The sequence below is a fragment of the Neoarthrinium moseri genome (genome assembly GCF_022829205.1).
Source record: "Neoarthrinium moseri strain CBS 164.80 chromosome Unknown scaffold10_Wmoseri_CBS_16480, whole genome shotgun sequence".
Taxonomy (NCBI): Eukaryota; Fungi; Ascomycota; class Sordariomycetes; order Amphisphaeriales; family Apiosporaceae; genus Neoarthrinium; species Neoarthrinium moseri.
The window spans coordinates 749,046-764,375 of NW_026055124.1; the positions used below are offsets into that span (position 1 = coordinate 749,046).

The 15,330-nt window shown below is 56.0% G+C and overlaps 3 protein-coding genes across 3 annotated transcripts; 2 read left to right on the forward strand and 1 right to left on the reverse strand.

Annotated features, from left to right (window-relative positions):
* Positions 1 to 1,495: 1,495 nt before the first annotated feature.
* JN550_004110 (uncharacterized protein) lies at positions 1,496 to 7,463 on the forward strand (the record flags this gene model as incomplete). Its single annotated transcript, XM_049315589.1, has 4 exons — positions 1,496 to 1,893; positions 1,963 to 6,998; positions 7,050 to 7,199; positions 7,267 to 7,463. 4 exons carry the CDS (start codon positions 1,496 to 1,498, stop codon positions 7,461 to 7,463), a joined length of 5,781 nt encoding a protein of 1,926 aa, XP_049174132.1.
* A 1,430-nt stretch (positions 7,464 to 8,893) lies between these two features.
* JN550_004111 (uncharacterized protein) lies at positions 8,894 to 10,198 on the forward strand (the record flags this gene model as incomplete). The annotated part of the gene is made up of 1 exon (XM_049315591.1): positions 8,894 to 10,198. One exon carries the CDS (start codon positions 8,894 to 8,896, stop codon positions 10,196 to 10,198), a length of 1,305 nt encoding a protein of 434 aa, XP_049174133.1.
* A 1,277-nt stretch (positions 10,199 to 11,475) lies between these two features.
* On the reverse strand, positions 11,476 to 14,605 carry JN550_004112 (uncharacterized protein; the record flags this gene model as incomplete). Its single annotated transcript, XM_049315592.1, has 5 exons — positions 11,476 to 11,813; positions 11,935 to 12,869; positions 12,942 to 14,132; positions 14,313 to 14,408; positions 14,487 to 14,605. 5 exons carry the CDS (start codon positions 14,603 to 14,605, stop codon positions 11,476 to 11,478), a joined length of 2,679 nt encoding a protein of 892 aa, XP_049174134.1.
* Positions 14,606 to 15,330: the final 725 nt, after the last annotated feature.

A 15,330-nucleotide genomic window follows, 5' to 3' on the forward strand; every position in this document is an offset into this window, starting at 1 on the left:
GGGCGCCCGTCGGGCATGTACACCTGATAAGCTCCGGCCGCGGATTGGTACCTTGGCGCGGGCGCTCCTCACTTCGGATGGTTCAGCCCACTCCTGGCTGGGCTGGGCTGGGCTGGGCTGACTGGACTGGACTGGACTGGCACTGGCACTGGGCTGCGGGCATCGAAAGCACGACAGCGAAGAAACTCAAACGTAGTCCGGCCTGCCTCTTCCCCCCAAAAGCCGCCCTGTGTGACTCTGAAGCACGACATAAGTGCTTGACGTGCAACTACAGCTCCTCGATCCCATCCGCGCACGCCGAGCTGGCATCGAACCGTAGGTAGGCCCAGCCATCGCCGACTGAGAGCGAAGAACGGCCCGAGCAACTGGAGTAGCGCCGGTGTCTGCCCACCCCCGATCGTTGACCGCACTCGACCTTCTGATGTGCTGGTGCTGCCCACCGCGCAGGCCCGAAGCGACACCTCCCGTCCAGCGAAACCGCCGAAGCCGTGCCAGGAGCCTCATGGCGTGATAAATGGCATCAAGCAGTCCATCAGCGAACCCGCGACCACGATCGGCAGCCGAACACGAACCCTCCTCGCGCCTTCCGCCCGCCAGGTCGAAGCCGCCCAACCTGCGATCCGTCGCCCCTGCCCCTGCCTCTGCCTCGGGTCCCGTCCCTGAGCCAGCGTCTGCGTCTGTGTCGGCCTCTGCCTCTGCCTCTGCCTCTGCCTCTGCCTCGTCTCCGGCCGCGCCCCTATCGCCCAGGTATGATAGTCCGCATTCTTTCTGCATCGTTGCATCAGCCGCGCGGGGATTCGTGTTTTCTCTGCCACCCTTCCATCCCAACTCTGCACCCGCAGCCGCTCGACGCTGGCGGGGTTGTCCATTCGTTCGCAGCTAGATCTCGTGCCATACCACAGGGATAGTCCGTCCTGCAGCCCACATACAGCCACAACGCGAGCAACGACTTCGTCCTCACCTCAGCCTTGTGTGATTCAACTCTGCGGTGTCCTTCTATTCATCCTTTGTCCCCCGGCCGCATTTTCACCACGCCCCCGTGTCAACTCACGAGTGCGTCGACGGGCGCAGGATCCGCGGTCCACGGTCCACGGTCCACTTGTGCCCTGCCGTGTCAGCGGACGTGGGGTGCTCCAAGCTGCCAGAGCAAGCTTCTCATTGCTTCAGGCCTCGAAAGCCAAATCCAACACAACACAAAAACCACAAAGAGACAAATTTCCCCAGGCACGCACCAGAACATCCTCCTCATGAGGTGTCTCGGTGCACTCCTTCTGAATCTCGACTCCGTCCGTCGTAGAAGTCGAGACGCTACCTGAGGCAGCTTAGGCAGACGGCGCACGCCCACGCCTGCTGCTCCCCCATCCCACATTGTCTGTTGCTACAGCTCCCTTGCACCTTGTCTTTCTGCATCCATTCCACTCTCTTCTTTCTGGCAATCGGCCACCTCGTCTGCCCATCGTTTGTGTGCTGTGCAGGTCGCACCGATCACGTACTCATGTCTCCCAGAATCACCCGTTCGTCAGCCCGCCACGCTGCGATCCAAGCTGCCTCGCCAGCCGATCAGCCTTCCGGTGCAGGTGCAGCTTCTGCGGGCCCTTCGCCTGCTGTCCCCTCATCCACATCGACACAAACCCCGAGCACCGCCGGTTCACGTTCAGCCCGCGCTCCATCGAAAAAACGGAAAGCTCGGAATAGCGAGCCCAGTCCATCGCAGCAGTCTCACCCCCAACCCCAACCCCAGACCGAGATCGAGCAGCCGGCTTCCTCCACCCGTCGGTCCAAGAGGCAGAAGGTCCAGGAGCCAGCTGCACTCGAGCCACAACCCGCCGAGTCCAGACCTACCGTACACAAGAGAAAGGGCAAGGCACCAGCGACCATGTCGAGTCCCGACCAGTAAGCAGCCCGCTGTTGGGTGGAAGACCACCTTCGATCTTCGAATCGTCCTGCTGATAGCCTTTATAGATCGGGGCCACACCCAGCCATGCAGGAGAAGGCATCCAGCAGTGCGTCTGCTTCTTCTAGTAGAAAATCCAGCCGTAACAAGAGAGGCAACCAGTCGGCCCAGGGTAACGACCGCTCCGAAGCAGCTAGCCATCAAGCTGGTGCTAATCTGACCCGAGTAGACTCATCCCTAGCTTCCGGGCCAAGCCGTCGATCGAAACGGACATCAAGCAACAATGCACCGCTGGCGGATCAAGATGTTTCCATGACAGGAACAGATGACAACGAAAGAGATGTAGAGCCGCCGCCGCCGCCGCCTCCGCCTCCCCCGGCACATGATCCCGAGGAAGACAGTGACGAGCACGACGAGGATGACGACGAAGAAGATGACGACGACGAAGACGATCCCCATCGCCATTACGATGATGATCCGTTCGGTGGATTCGGCGGACTTGCAGGTTCCGGGTTGTCGAGTACCCTCAGGGCCCTGACAGGTATGATGTCGGGCATGCCCTCTAGGCTACGGGAGATCCTCAGCAACCTACGAATGAAAGAGGACCCTTCCATGCAGATGATTGCCCTGCAGGAGCTGTCAGAGATCCTCCTCGTATCAAATGAGGACAACCTAGCCGGCCATTTTTCGCCAGACTCGTTTGTCAAGGAGCTTGTGGCCTTGATGCAGCCAAATGAAATCACCGGCGAAGAGAACCCCGATATGATGCTGCTAGCCTGCAGGTCTCTCGCCAACCTGATGGAAGCGCTCCCCGCGAGCACTGCCAACGTTGTCTATGGCGGCGCCGTTCCCGTCCTGTGTGCAAAGCTACTCGAGATACAGTACATCGACCTCGCGGAACAGTCACTGAGCACCCTCGAGAAGATCTCCGTCGACTATCCAACCAGTATCGTCCGCGAAGGGGGGTTGACCGCCTGTCTGTCCTACTTGGATTTCTTCGCTACAAGTACCCAGCGGACTGCTGTGACCACCGCCGCCAACTGCTGCAGGAACATTCCCGAGGATTCTTTTCCCGTCATAAAAGATGTGATGCCCATCCTTCTCAATGTGCTTGGAAGTAGCGACCAAAGGGTCGTGGAGCAGGCCTCTCTCTGCGTCACTCGAATCATTGAGAGTTTCAAGTACCAATCATCGAAGTTGGAGGACCTCGTCAGTGTTGACCTGCTAAGGGCTATCCTGCGTCTATTGGTCCCTGGAACTACCAATTTGATCGGCGCCAGCATTCACACTCAATTCCTACGCGTCTTGGCCATAACTGCTCGGGCGAGCCCAAGGCTGTCGGCAGAGTTGTTCAAGTTGAATGTAGTCGAGACCTTGTACCAGATACTCACCGGTGTATCCCCCCCGGATGAGACGGAAGATGTTGCCTCAAAGCTGGACAGCGTGGTGATCATGCAAGCCCTCATCCACCGGCCCCGTGAACAGATCATCGAGACCCTTAACGTTGTCTGCGAGTTGCTTCCGGGCTTGAAATGGAATGAGCTGTCTAGTTCTCAGGTGTCTGGTGCGCCAGACGTCGTGGAACCAATCACTCCGTCGTCTGTTGGAGGGTCCAGAAAGAAGACTTCCTTCGAAAGGCGACTCGAGTTACTGGAAGACTGCAAGGATCAGGTCAGACGGTTTGCACTCATCCTATTTCCGACTCTCACGGATGCTTTCTCTAGCACGGTCAACCTCAGTGTCAGACAGAAGGTTCTCACGGCGCAGCTCAAGATGCTTTCGAATTTTGATAAGGATATCCTCGTCGATGCTCTCAAGTCCGTCCCGTACGCCTCCTTCTTGGCTGCGATCCTCTCTCAGCGTGACCATCCGTCCTTGGTTCTTTCAGCCATCCAGGCAACCGAGCTTCTCCTTACTCGTTTAGATGACATCTACCGGTACCAGATATACCGCGAAGGTGTGATCAACGAGATCTCTAAGCTCGCAGAGGATCATGGGCCTGAGCAGAAAGCGGCAGAGACCCCGCAGACAATATCAGAACCAGTCGCGGGCTCCGCAGAGAACGAGGGCGACCGAGTGGAGATTCACAACGACTCGGACGAGGATGAAGACGAGGATCATGATGAGGACGAAGAACACGACGATGAGGACAACGATGAAGACAATGATGAAGAGAACGACCATCCTGAAGACGACGACATGTCTGGTTCTCCTGTTAGCTCCGATGGTTCTACGATGTCTATCGACGGCCCCCCTCACCTCTTCGTTGCTGACCTTCCATCAATGAAATCGAAAATTGCTGAGGTCGCCAAGAAGTTTTTGGAAGCCCACGAGACGGAAAAGCACGGCAAGGCTCTGAAGAAGAAGGCTACAAAGATTCTCAGTGACCTTCAGGCCTTGGCTTCTGACATCGAAGCCTTCTACCTTAACCGTACAGCTAAAAACCTGGCTCCTGAGAAGGGCATTGCACTGTTTGAAACACTGGCACTCTACTTTGACTCTGATGTCTTAGAAAACGTGACCAGCGCAGAGCTGTTGGCGTCTGGCTTGGTCCGCGTTCTCGAAGAGGTATTCAGCAACCCTGATGAAGCCCTTGCAAATGCTGCTAGAGGCGCCTTCCTGGAAGTTTTCATGGGTCGATCTATCAAGTCGAAACCGAAAACTGCGAGTGCCGACTCGCCTGCGACCCCGCTCAGTGTGATGATTCACAAACTGCAAGACCTGCTGAGTCGGTCAGAGCATTTCGAAGTCTTGACTGTTCATCAGAACACCTTTGACGGAAACCGGAGCAGTGCTGCATCCATGCTTGCTAAGCAGATCAGGCTGAAACTGGTGGCAGATGAGGACTCAGACATCCCCAAGTCGTATCGTAACATCATGGTATCAATCCATGCCATTGCCACGTTCAAGGCCTTGGACGACTACTTGCGCCCACGAATCAGCCTCCATGAGAGACCGCGTACTACACGGCCTCGAGATGGCATCTCGAGAGCGCTCGCCTCGTTGGCTGGATTGCCATCAGACCGTCTTTCTGAGCGTTCGGGCTACTCTTCTAGCCCTGCACCTCCGCCTCCGGTTCCGACACAAGCATCGAGCTCTAGGCCCGCAAGAAGGTCCAAAAGCAAAGTGTCAGCGCTGGCGGATACTCCTTCAACACCAAATCAGCCTGCGGCTGGACGGGAACAGACAAGCTTGAGAAGATCCTCCCGCCGTAACCCCGCTCCTGCCACCGAGACACCTGCACCGCCCCCTCCTCCCGAAGAAGACGACGACCTGCGGGATGCTCTGGAGTGCGCGGACGAGAAGCCAATGTCTGATGAGGACGAGAACGAAGAGGACATCCCAGACAGTAGTGCATTGAACGCTCTGATCGATGACCTTGATGAAGACATGGAAGATGCACCTCGACCTGACCCCTCGGCGGTGAATTTGGAGGTTGCTGTTGGTGGAAAGATCACTGCTAGAAAGGAGGACGGGACCCGCGTGCCAACACCCGCTCAGGGTGGTGTGGGCAGTGTTCCGAACCGCAATGTTGCTCAGACACCCTCCGCTCCCGCTCAGCAAGCCACGCCCACGCCAGCAGCAGCACCCTCGCGACCATTCTCATATGCTGCTGCGGTGCAGGCCGTTCCTCAGGACTGGCATATCGAGTTCAGCGTCGATACCCGAGTCATTCCCAACGAGACAACAATTTATCGGGCCGTCCACAGCGCCTCTTCCAACGCCGACGAGCATTTGAGCCGAAGCATCTGGTCCGCGGTCCACTCAATCAAGTTCCGCCGGGTACCTGGACCGCCTCCTGTGGAGTCCATCGGGTTTAACCCATCGTTTGAGACAAGCACCGAGGCGGATGGGAGCCCTGCATCACTAGCCAACTATCCTACAACGTCCTCAATCTTGCGACTTTTGAGAATTCTTCACGACCTCAATGCCAATCTCGACGACGTCTTGGTCGAAAACAAGGACACATTGAAGCTCAATAGGGAGCCCTTGTCCCAGTTTGTCAACACCAAGTTGACCGCGAAGCTCAACCGCCAACTCGAAGAGCCCCTCATTGTAGCCAGCAACTGCCTGCCTGGATGGAGTGAAGACCTTGCTCGCATATATCCCTTCATCTTCCCCTTTGAGACCCGACATTTGTTCCTCCAGTCGACTTCGTTCGGTTATGCCCGATCTATGAGTCGATGGCAGAATGCTCAACAAGAGGACACCAGTCGTCGAGATCGCCGGGATGAGCGACCTTTCCTGGGCCGTCTCCAGCGCCAGAAGGTTCGCATCTCACGATCAAAGATCTTAGAGTCTGCGCTTAAGGTGATGGAACTCTATGGGGAGTCCCGCAGCATTCTCGAGGTGGAATACTTTGAGGAAGTCGGTACTGGCTTGGGTCCTACACTAGAGTTCTACTCAAACGTCTCCAAGGAATTCTCCAAGAAAAAGATTAAGCTGTGGCGTGAGATGGATTCGAATGATTCCGAGGAATTCATCTCTGGCCCGCAGGGCTTGTTCCCGCGGCCCCTGGCTGGCGACGACGTTGCCAACGCCGATCGCATCCTGTTCTTGTTCAAGATGCTAGGCAAGTTCGTGGCGCGCTCGATGATTGATTCCCGTATCATCGACCTGAACTTCAACCCAATCTTCTTCAGAATCGGCGATGGCAGCACAGGTGTCAAGCCCTCGCTCGGTGCAGTCAAAATCGTCGACCGTGGCCTGGCCAACTCGCTGAAGCTTATCAAGAAATTTGTTTCTGCGAGGAGGGCCATCGATGAGGATCCAGACCGCACGCCCGCTCAGAAGGTGGCAGATACCGAGAAGATTGTCGTCGACGGCATCTCGGTTGAAGATCTTGCTCTTGACTTCACTCTTCCAGGTCATCCTGAGATTGAGCTCGCTCCTGGAGGTGCTCACACGCAAGTCACCATCGAGAATGTGGAGTCCTATCTCGACAGTGTCGTCGATATGACGCTGGGCAGCGGCGTCAAGCGTCAGATCGATGCTTTCCGTGCCGGGTTCTCCCAGGTATTCCCATACTCTGCACTGAGTGCATTCACCCCCGACGAGCTCGTTTCCCTGTTTGGTCGTGTCGACGAAGACTGGTCCCTGGAGAGTAAGTTTGTTGATGTTGCATCATGGCCACAAGGCGCTAACGTTTCGATAGCTCTGATGGACTCGATCAAAGCCGACCACGGCTATAATATGGATAGCCGGAGCGTCAAGAACCTGCTCCAGACCATGAGCGAGCTGACAGCAGCTCAGCGCCGAGACTTCTTGCAATTCACAACCGGCAGTCCGAAGCTCCCCATTGGTGGTAAGTCCACGTTCACGCCCATGCCTTGAACTTTGAGCAATCTGTTGACCAACATGCGTGCTTCCAGGATTCAAGAGTCTTACCCCAATGTTCACTGTGGTCTGCAAGCCCAGTGAGCCCCCTTACACGGCCGATGACTACCTGCCCAGTGTCATGACGTGCGTGAACTACCTCAAACTGCCGGACTACACGAGCATCGAGAACATGAGGAAGCAGTTGTTTACTGCCATACGTGAGGGCCAAGGTGCCTTCCACCTGTCATAGTGGATCGTAGTCGACTTTAGTGTGGTGGCGAAAATGGATTATGGCTACAAACGTCGACCACCAGCGATGTTTACACTCTAGTATTGATTTTTAAGGCAGCGTCCCTTCACAGCAGGTCTCGTTGCGAATCGTCAAGCAGCTCGTGGCTATAGGAGGACTCATGCCGGGCCGAGCCGGGGCGTCCTCTGGCCCCTCTCAAGCAATGATGATTATGATCTGTCATGAAGGAATATAAGAAAAACGAAACGAAGGGAACGGATCGGCTATAGCATGTGCTGCATGGAAGGTTGTTCTGGCGTCAGGACATTTCGGCATTCACGACTTCCCCGGACAGCATGCGGCATGTGGCTGGTTCAGTAATTGCTTTATTTGGTTCCATGGCCGCCCACCAGGAGGGAATGCTCTTTTTCTTAGGAATCACGGTAGATAGACTGGTCAATTTGACAAACATACGTTTCCCCCCGATGAATGCGAACAGATTACTGCAAGAACACGTGAGTCCACTATGCCCGGCCTATGGGATGACTTATGCAAGCCAGTCGCTGCCTTGACTTGGTGAACTTGGAGCAAGGACGTTCGGTAGTGGTGGTGGAGTGGGCTAACTTACTGAATGAGGCCTAGGGAGATCGTCAAGTTAGGAGGCAGTAGGTTGGTTTTACCTATGGGGGTATTACAAGTCAAGTGCCAGGACGCTAAGACTTGCCGCAACGACTAACGCTGTACGCCTGAGGGCAAGCCGGCCAATCAGCACTGTGCCCGGATTTCATCTTGCCGAGGCTCCTGGATGGTCCCGCCAACCCACCCCGGCTGTTAGCAACGGTTCGTCATCAACCACCTCAGACATTCAACCTGAGGAACTATTCACCTGAGCCTAGGTGCACACGTCTGGTCCATATTTGAGCAGTGTCTCGGAAAACAGGCAACGCCATCGTTGCTTCTTTTGTTGGTCTTTTCCCCCTTTGCATCTCCCAGGGAGCAAGTCTTCGGTTGTTAGACACGGAACTGGTGTAAAGCGAGAAACTGTCACCACAAGCCCTTGTCCACGGGTACGGCTGTGAACAGCATTAGGCGGCTTGTATTTGCAAACTGAAGGCTGCGGGCAAACCTCGTCACTTTGTTTGTTCAAGATATATAATCGCGGCCTTTTTCGCTCTTTCTCGAAGGGGATTCCAGGCTCGCCAGTGTGGTTCTCATTGGCAATTGCCGTGCTCGGGACTATCTGCGAACGACTTGATTGACGGTGCCTCCTGCTCAACTAAGCACACCCGCACAAAACCAAACAGGCTCGCTATTTGCCATTGTTGGGGGTTTCACGAAGCTCCGGCAACGCAAAGTGCACGGGGGGTTAAGGCGAGCTGCTGGTAGACGGGCCTTTCTGGGCCACGACGCAAAGCAAGCTGCCGTGATCATCGGGCCGCAGTACTTCCAAGATGGACTTCCCCTTCCACATCAAGGAGCACCTCATCCCAACCCAGCACGTCCGAGAGTACGCCCGAGCCACGGCGCATTCGCAGGAAGATGTCCATTATCTAGCCATCAAGCAGTACACCCCGAAGGACAACCCGTCTCCACAGCCTGGCGACGTGACCATCATCGGTGCCCATGCCAACGGCTTCCCCAAGGAGCTCTACGAGCCGCTGTGGGAGGAGCTGCTCGCCGCCTCCAAGGCCCAGGGCTTCCGTATCCGTGCCATATGGATCGCCGACGTTGTCAACCAGGGGTACAGCGGCCAGGCCAACGAGCTGACGCTTGGCAATGACCCAAGCTGGACCGATCATGGCCGCGATCTGCTGCACATGACCAACGTCTTCCGCAAGGAGATGCCGCGCCCCCTCATAGGCGTCGGACACTCCTTCGGAGCCAACTGTCTCACTCATCTGTCGCTACTACACCCGCGGTTGCTGACGACTCTGGTGCTCTTTGACGCCACCATCACGAATTTCGGGTTCAAGACTGCCGGTCCCGGCATCTCCCCGGCGAAGGGCTCCGCCTTCCGCCGAGAGACCTGGCCCTCGGCGGCCGAAGCCGCCGAGTCGTTCCGGCGCTCCCCGTTCTACAAGTCCTGGGACCCGAGGGTGCTGGAGGCGTGGATCAAGCACGGGATCCGGCCGGTCCCCACGGCGCTGTTCCCCAACGAGAAGGAGGGCACCGTGACGCTGCGGACGACCAAGCACCAGGAGCTCTTCACCTTCTTCCGGCCGCTGTACCTGTTCACCAAGCCGGACGGGTCCGTCGACCTGCTCCAGGTGCCCGACTTCGACCCCAGCGCCCACGAGGACTTCAACCCCAAGGCCGCCTTCCCCTTCTACCGGGCCGAGGGCCCGCGCATCCTGCGCAAGCTGCCCGAGGTCCGGCCCTCGGTGCTCTTCGTCGCCGGCGGCACCAGCGACCTCAGCACGCCCGAGAAGCGCCGGCTGCGCCTCGAGACGTGCGGCACGGGGCCCGACGGCAGCGGGGGTGCCCGCGCCGGCCGCGTCGCCGAGGTGCTCATGGAGGGCCGCGGCCACCTGTTCCCCATGGAGGTGCCCGGCGAGAGCGCGGGCCACGCCGCCGCCTGGATCGGCGCCGAGATGGCGCGCTGGCGCCGCGAGCAGGCCGAGTACGACGACTGGGCCGCCCAAAAGACCCTCCGCGAGAAGAGCACCATGGACGACGAGTGGATGAAGAGGCTGGGCAAGCCGCCCGAGAGGCGGAAGGGCGGCGCCGCCAACGGCGCTGGCGGCGCCAAGCTGTAGGCGAGGCGTGCGTCGTGCCTTGTCGCAGCAGCCGCAGCGAGGGTCGTGGGAAGCGCGGCGTCTTGGGTGTGTGTGTGTGTGTGTGTGTGTGTGTTGCTTGTGCTACCAGCTTCTGTCTTGGCTTTGGAAATATAGAAGAAGACGGGGAGGAAGGAGAAGACGAAGAGGGACGCTTTCACCTAGTCAATGGACTACGAATATATGGATATCGGGACCATAGACCATACTGAATCTTAGAAAGAAGCTTCCAAGAGATTCAGATTGTTTCATGACACAACTGAACACGAGTCACTTGTTCACAATCGCACACTATATACCCATCAATGTTGTTCAGCTCTGCAATGTACGTCACGGCAGCAATAGTAGCAATCAGTCTGCTTATCTTGAAGGTAAAAGCACACCTCCACACTCGCATTCCGGGAACCGCCCAACTAGAGCTCTCACGATGACTCACCAGCTGCATGGGGGCGACGGGGGAATCTACTCAGAGGCCGCATCTCACCCTGGAGTTTTCCGAGATGCTTTGTTCAGGGAGGTCTGTCCAAGGAAGGCGGCAAGCACTGGTCGGAGTGTCGACCTCAAAAGAGATCTGTCAAACTACTGACATGTACTAGGCTACCGAGTGTTGATACCTACCATGAGTGTGCATTTCATGAGCGCAGTTGTGTGAAATTTCAGTTGAACGGCAACTTAGCAGTTGAAATGATATCGGGTTGTCAAAGGCATGCTCGATATGTCCTAGACAATAGCAATGTGCTGTCACCTGTACTTGGGGCCATTTCAGGAACAACTAATAGCACTAGCAGCCTTATGTGAATACTTGGGCAGAGTCTCGCAAACATGGGGAAGCATTAGAAAACAGGCAACACGGGTAGGGTGTAATACAAAAGTCTAGAATCCCGTAGAGTGAAGCCATCAGCGGCACAAGAGAGCGATCCCAGACACTGAAGATACACTAGGCGTAAAATGTAGGATATAGGACTAGAAGCCCCATTAATACACTAGCACGATAGCAGCAAGGCCGCCAAACTCAACTTCGATGTCGAGTACTTCGACTATCAAACCTTCTTATCCCTGAGTGCTGGGGTGACGCCAGCTTAATTACAATCACCTGGGTATTTCGTCCTCTCCCTGGGGTTCAGCAGCGAACCTGGGCTATCTGTCGGCAGCGCAAGATTCATAATGAGCTTCTCCCCGTCAACTTGTCGCCTTTTTCCAACAAGATTACCTTTCAGTACGTTTGAAATCATGGTTCATCACGAATCTCTAACCAACGCTCAGCCCAATCCCGTGTTTGGTGCTAATCTGCCGAGCGGCGTCCTATCCCGCGGCTTCTCGATCAGATCCGCATATCCTTCGAGGCCGTTTCCAATGACCTTCACAATTTCGAATATGTGAGAGCCCTTGAAGGTCTCAGCCCAAACTCGAATCACGGCGGCAGCGAGCTGACGCAGCTTAGCACTGTCGTTGATAGCCATATCCATGTTAGATGGGTGTCCTGGCCCTCCCGAAAGCGAAGGGTCAATGGGGACTGCGAATTCCGTCTCATCCAACATTCTCCGCAGCATTTCTAGCAGATTGCGCTCATCTGAGGATGGCGGAGGATCTGTCGGGCCTATAGAAGCGAGAGTCATCAACCATTTGGAAAGCAAGATAGCACACTCCAGATTGCATACTATCATGGGAATAGATCAGTCGCCAAGCTCAAAACGTGAAGTGTAGTGGGCGGTACTTACGGGAGTGCTGCATGCTCCATTCGGTAGATTTCCTTCTCGCAACATAATTGACACCAAGCTTCACCAGCATAGACAGGGCATGAATAGCTTGCATGATCGCCCGATTCAGACGCGTACTTCGAATCAGATACGGCGCATCGCCGAAAGAAGTAGCAATCTGACCTGCATCGCGTGTCTCGAGAGTCCTGCTAGGACTCAAGTCGGTGAACAGGCGGATAGAGGCCAGTCGCAATAGAGCAGTCGAGTTGTAGGCAACGGGCCCACCGGGAAAAGAATCACTGGTCATGGGCTGGCCTGTCTCAGCCGCACGAGCTTGGTGCTGCTCAAAACTCATCTGCCATATCCTCAACGCCTGCCAGACCTCTTCGACATCATCGGGCCTTAGACCGCGAGGGGCTTCATAAGGGGCTGACGTAAAGCACGTCTGTTTGAGTAAGAAGATGTGCTGTATGAGCGCGTGAATCAACCCATAGTTGCCCAGCGATGACAGGTATGCGGGAGGTCCTTGCGGTGGCCGGCTGAACAGTCTTGAGAATGCATCCTGAAAAGAGATGTCCATACTCGGGAAAGTGTGTCGTGCCTCTTGCCACTGCCACGCAGTTTCGGCTCGCCAGAGCTTGGATGAATGAGGTAGGAATATGTTGAGTTCAGATGTGAGCAGCAGGGGTGGCATATTGTAAGCAATGCTGCAGAGGTTGAAAAAGCAGTATGTGATAAGCTTCGTACGATTCATCCCTTCGATCCGTATCCATGCTTCCCAGTCGGCAGTCTGTGTGGACTCTGACAGCAGCCCCTCTTCACGAATGAGCATGGCTAGGAGACTTTGGAGAGATAAGGCTTCGTGCAGAATAGCCTTGGCTCCCCATAGGCCTACTGCGAAGAGCAAGAGGAGAGCTTGGATTGTCTCCAAACGGGATTGTGGAGTATTAGGCGAGCTACAGCAAGTCTTAGCATTCATTCATCATCCACAGAGTGATGCAGTTGATAGCTATGGAAGCTGGACTTACTACGGCTCTCGGTGTGTATCTTGGGTCATCGGCCGGTCTTGTTGTACAGAGCTGAACGAGTGTCGGAATCCATGACTTGGAGAAGGTCGAGTAGAATGTGGGCTGTAGGCTGCGGGCGTTGGTAATAGACCGTGAACTTCATGACTGTGTCTCCGCCGTATCTGTTCCAGAGCCACAGCCTTTGCTGCATACCACAGGGCGTTACTTCTGTGGCTCTCGAATCGATGTTGAGCACCAACAGCGAGTATTGCTAGCAACAGTTCTGGGGAGAGGTCGGCTGGCGTCAAAGTTGGGAGATGTAGAACGGGTAGATGGTCGTGGAAACCACCGACGTATCCCTCAAGGAATCTCGTAAGTGTATGACGAGATGGGAATACAAAATCGTTCGGTAGCACCGACGAGAACTCGTCGAGACGGTTCTTGATGACAGTGTGGTCCATCGCAGAGACCCTTAAGGGTAAAGTTCTGTTCGAGTCGTCATGGCCCCTGCCACCAGCATCAGCTGGGTCTCTCGGATCCGGTTGAACAGACGGAAAACGGGACGGAAATTGCGAGGCGGGTTTCGACTGACCACCTCTCTGCATGTTTGGCCAGATTCCGAAGTTCTGGTCCGTCTCAAATACCTGGGGTAGGAAGTGCGACGTAGTTGCGAATTCATCTAGGAATAAATTGTAGTCGTCAAAGGCAGGCGGTACCGCTTGTCCAGGAAAGGGGACTGTCATAGCATTGGCCTCCTGCTCTCGGCCCCGGTCCCCATACGCCATGGCATCCTCATAGGGTTTCATGCGAGACATGGGCCCGGCGGGCTGTCCCATATCTGTCATCATGGGTTGCATGGAGTTCACCTCGTTGGCCGATGCGATCTGCGTTGCGGCGTCAGATAGCAGATCCAGGTTGCAGGCAGCCGCTCTGGCAGGCATGCGAGGATCTGGAGCCAGCGAGTGCACCGGAACGGAATTCATAGGCTCATTGCTGTAATGCTGAGGGTGTGCACGAGGCATGCCCATCATTTCGGCGTCGACATGAGCTTCGGGGGATATGTGCTGGACAGCGCCGGCCGTGGACGGCTTCCGCGGCCGGCTATTGTCCTTGTTCGACCCTTCATTGAGATGGACGAGTTTCTCGTGTCGGACAAGAAGATCCCTGATGTCCATATAAGCATATTTACTCTGGGTCGAGTCTTTGTTGGTTCTGGATAGCAGCCGACCATGTATGTGGAAGGAAGGAGAAGCGCTCGGAAATGGCGCGGGTTATGAGGCACTGGGGTGGGTTGCGTGTGCAGATGATGTAAGTGGTGGATGGTTTGGTAGGCTTCGGGCAAGCAGAACATGGCGAGGCGTAGGGGTATAGAGAAAGAATATAGCTACTCACCTGCGCCCAAAGGTCTTGCCGCACCGCGCCCACCCGCAAGCAAAGGGCTTCTCTTTAGTATGGGTCCTCTCATGTCGTTGAACGTGCTCCACGCGCCTAAAGGAAAAAAGTACATGTAAGCTAAATTGTGGCCGGAGGCAAGACAAGGACCCGGGTCCGTTCTTGGTCTCTTACCTGAATCGCTTACTGCAGTACTTGCAGGGCAGGGTCTTGGGCTTCTGCTGCCGGCCCTCCACGTTCTCGTCCGTGGTACCAGGAAGACCCGGGCCCTCTATGGACTGGATCGACTGCATTATTGACGTGATAAGAGAGAAAGAATGGGATACGGGCAGGCTCCCTGTATGAACTATGGGTGTAATGTAGGCAGAGAGGTCACGCTGAACAATTGAAGTGGGGGAAGGGGGAGACAGCGTCGGTCAAGGGGCCGAGTGGTAAGCCGGAAGAAGCAATGACTTGCGGGGTGAACGATTTGTGGATGAATTCAAGGATCCAGGAAATGGCATCAGTCGGCCTGGGTTCTGAGATATCGGCACCTGCGCTCTCGCATATTCCCCGGATAGGGAGGGTTGCCAGCAGTTGAGAAACCTCCCACGCCGTGTCCGGCAGCTGTGTCGTGGGCGAGCACTGGGCTGGCGGGAAGAGGCAGGCCAGACAGCGTCGGGTAGGTATTTTTTTGGGGGGAGAGCCCAGGCCGGAAGGGACTCTCGCGTGATGCGCCTATCTGCCAGTACGTCTGGTCCCGAGGTCAACGATCAGTCACAGGAGGCGTGTCTGATTGATGGTGTATGTTGACGCGGGCAGCAGCACGCGAGGACGCACTCGCAGCCCAAGCCAGTCCAGTCCCAAGCTTGAATCGGCTCAAGAGCGCCGTAGCAGCAGCAGTAGAGGCACGGCGTAACGTGACGTATAGGCGTCAGAACTGCGGCCAAAGCCAGTGCGGAAGAGCGATGCAACTTTGTCCAGATTCCCAGGGCGAAACACACCACGGAATCGGGGTAGAGAGAAATTGAGGGCGAAA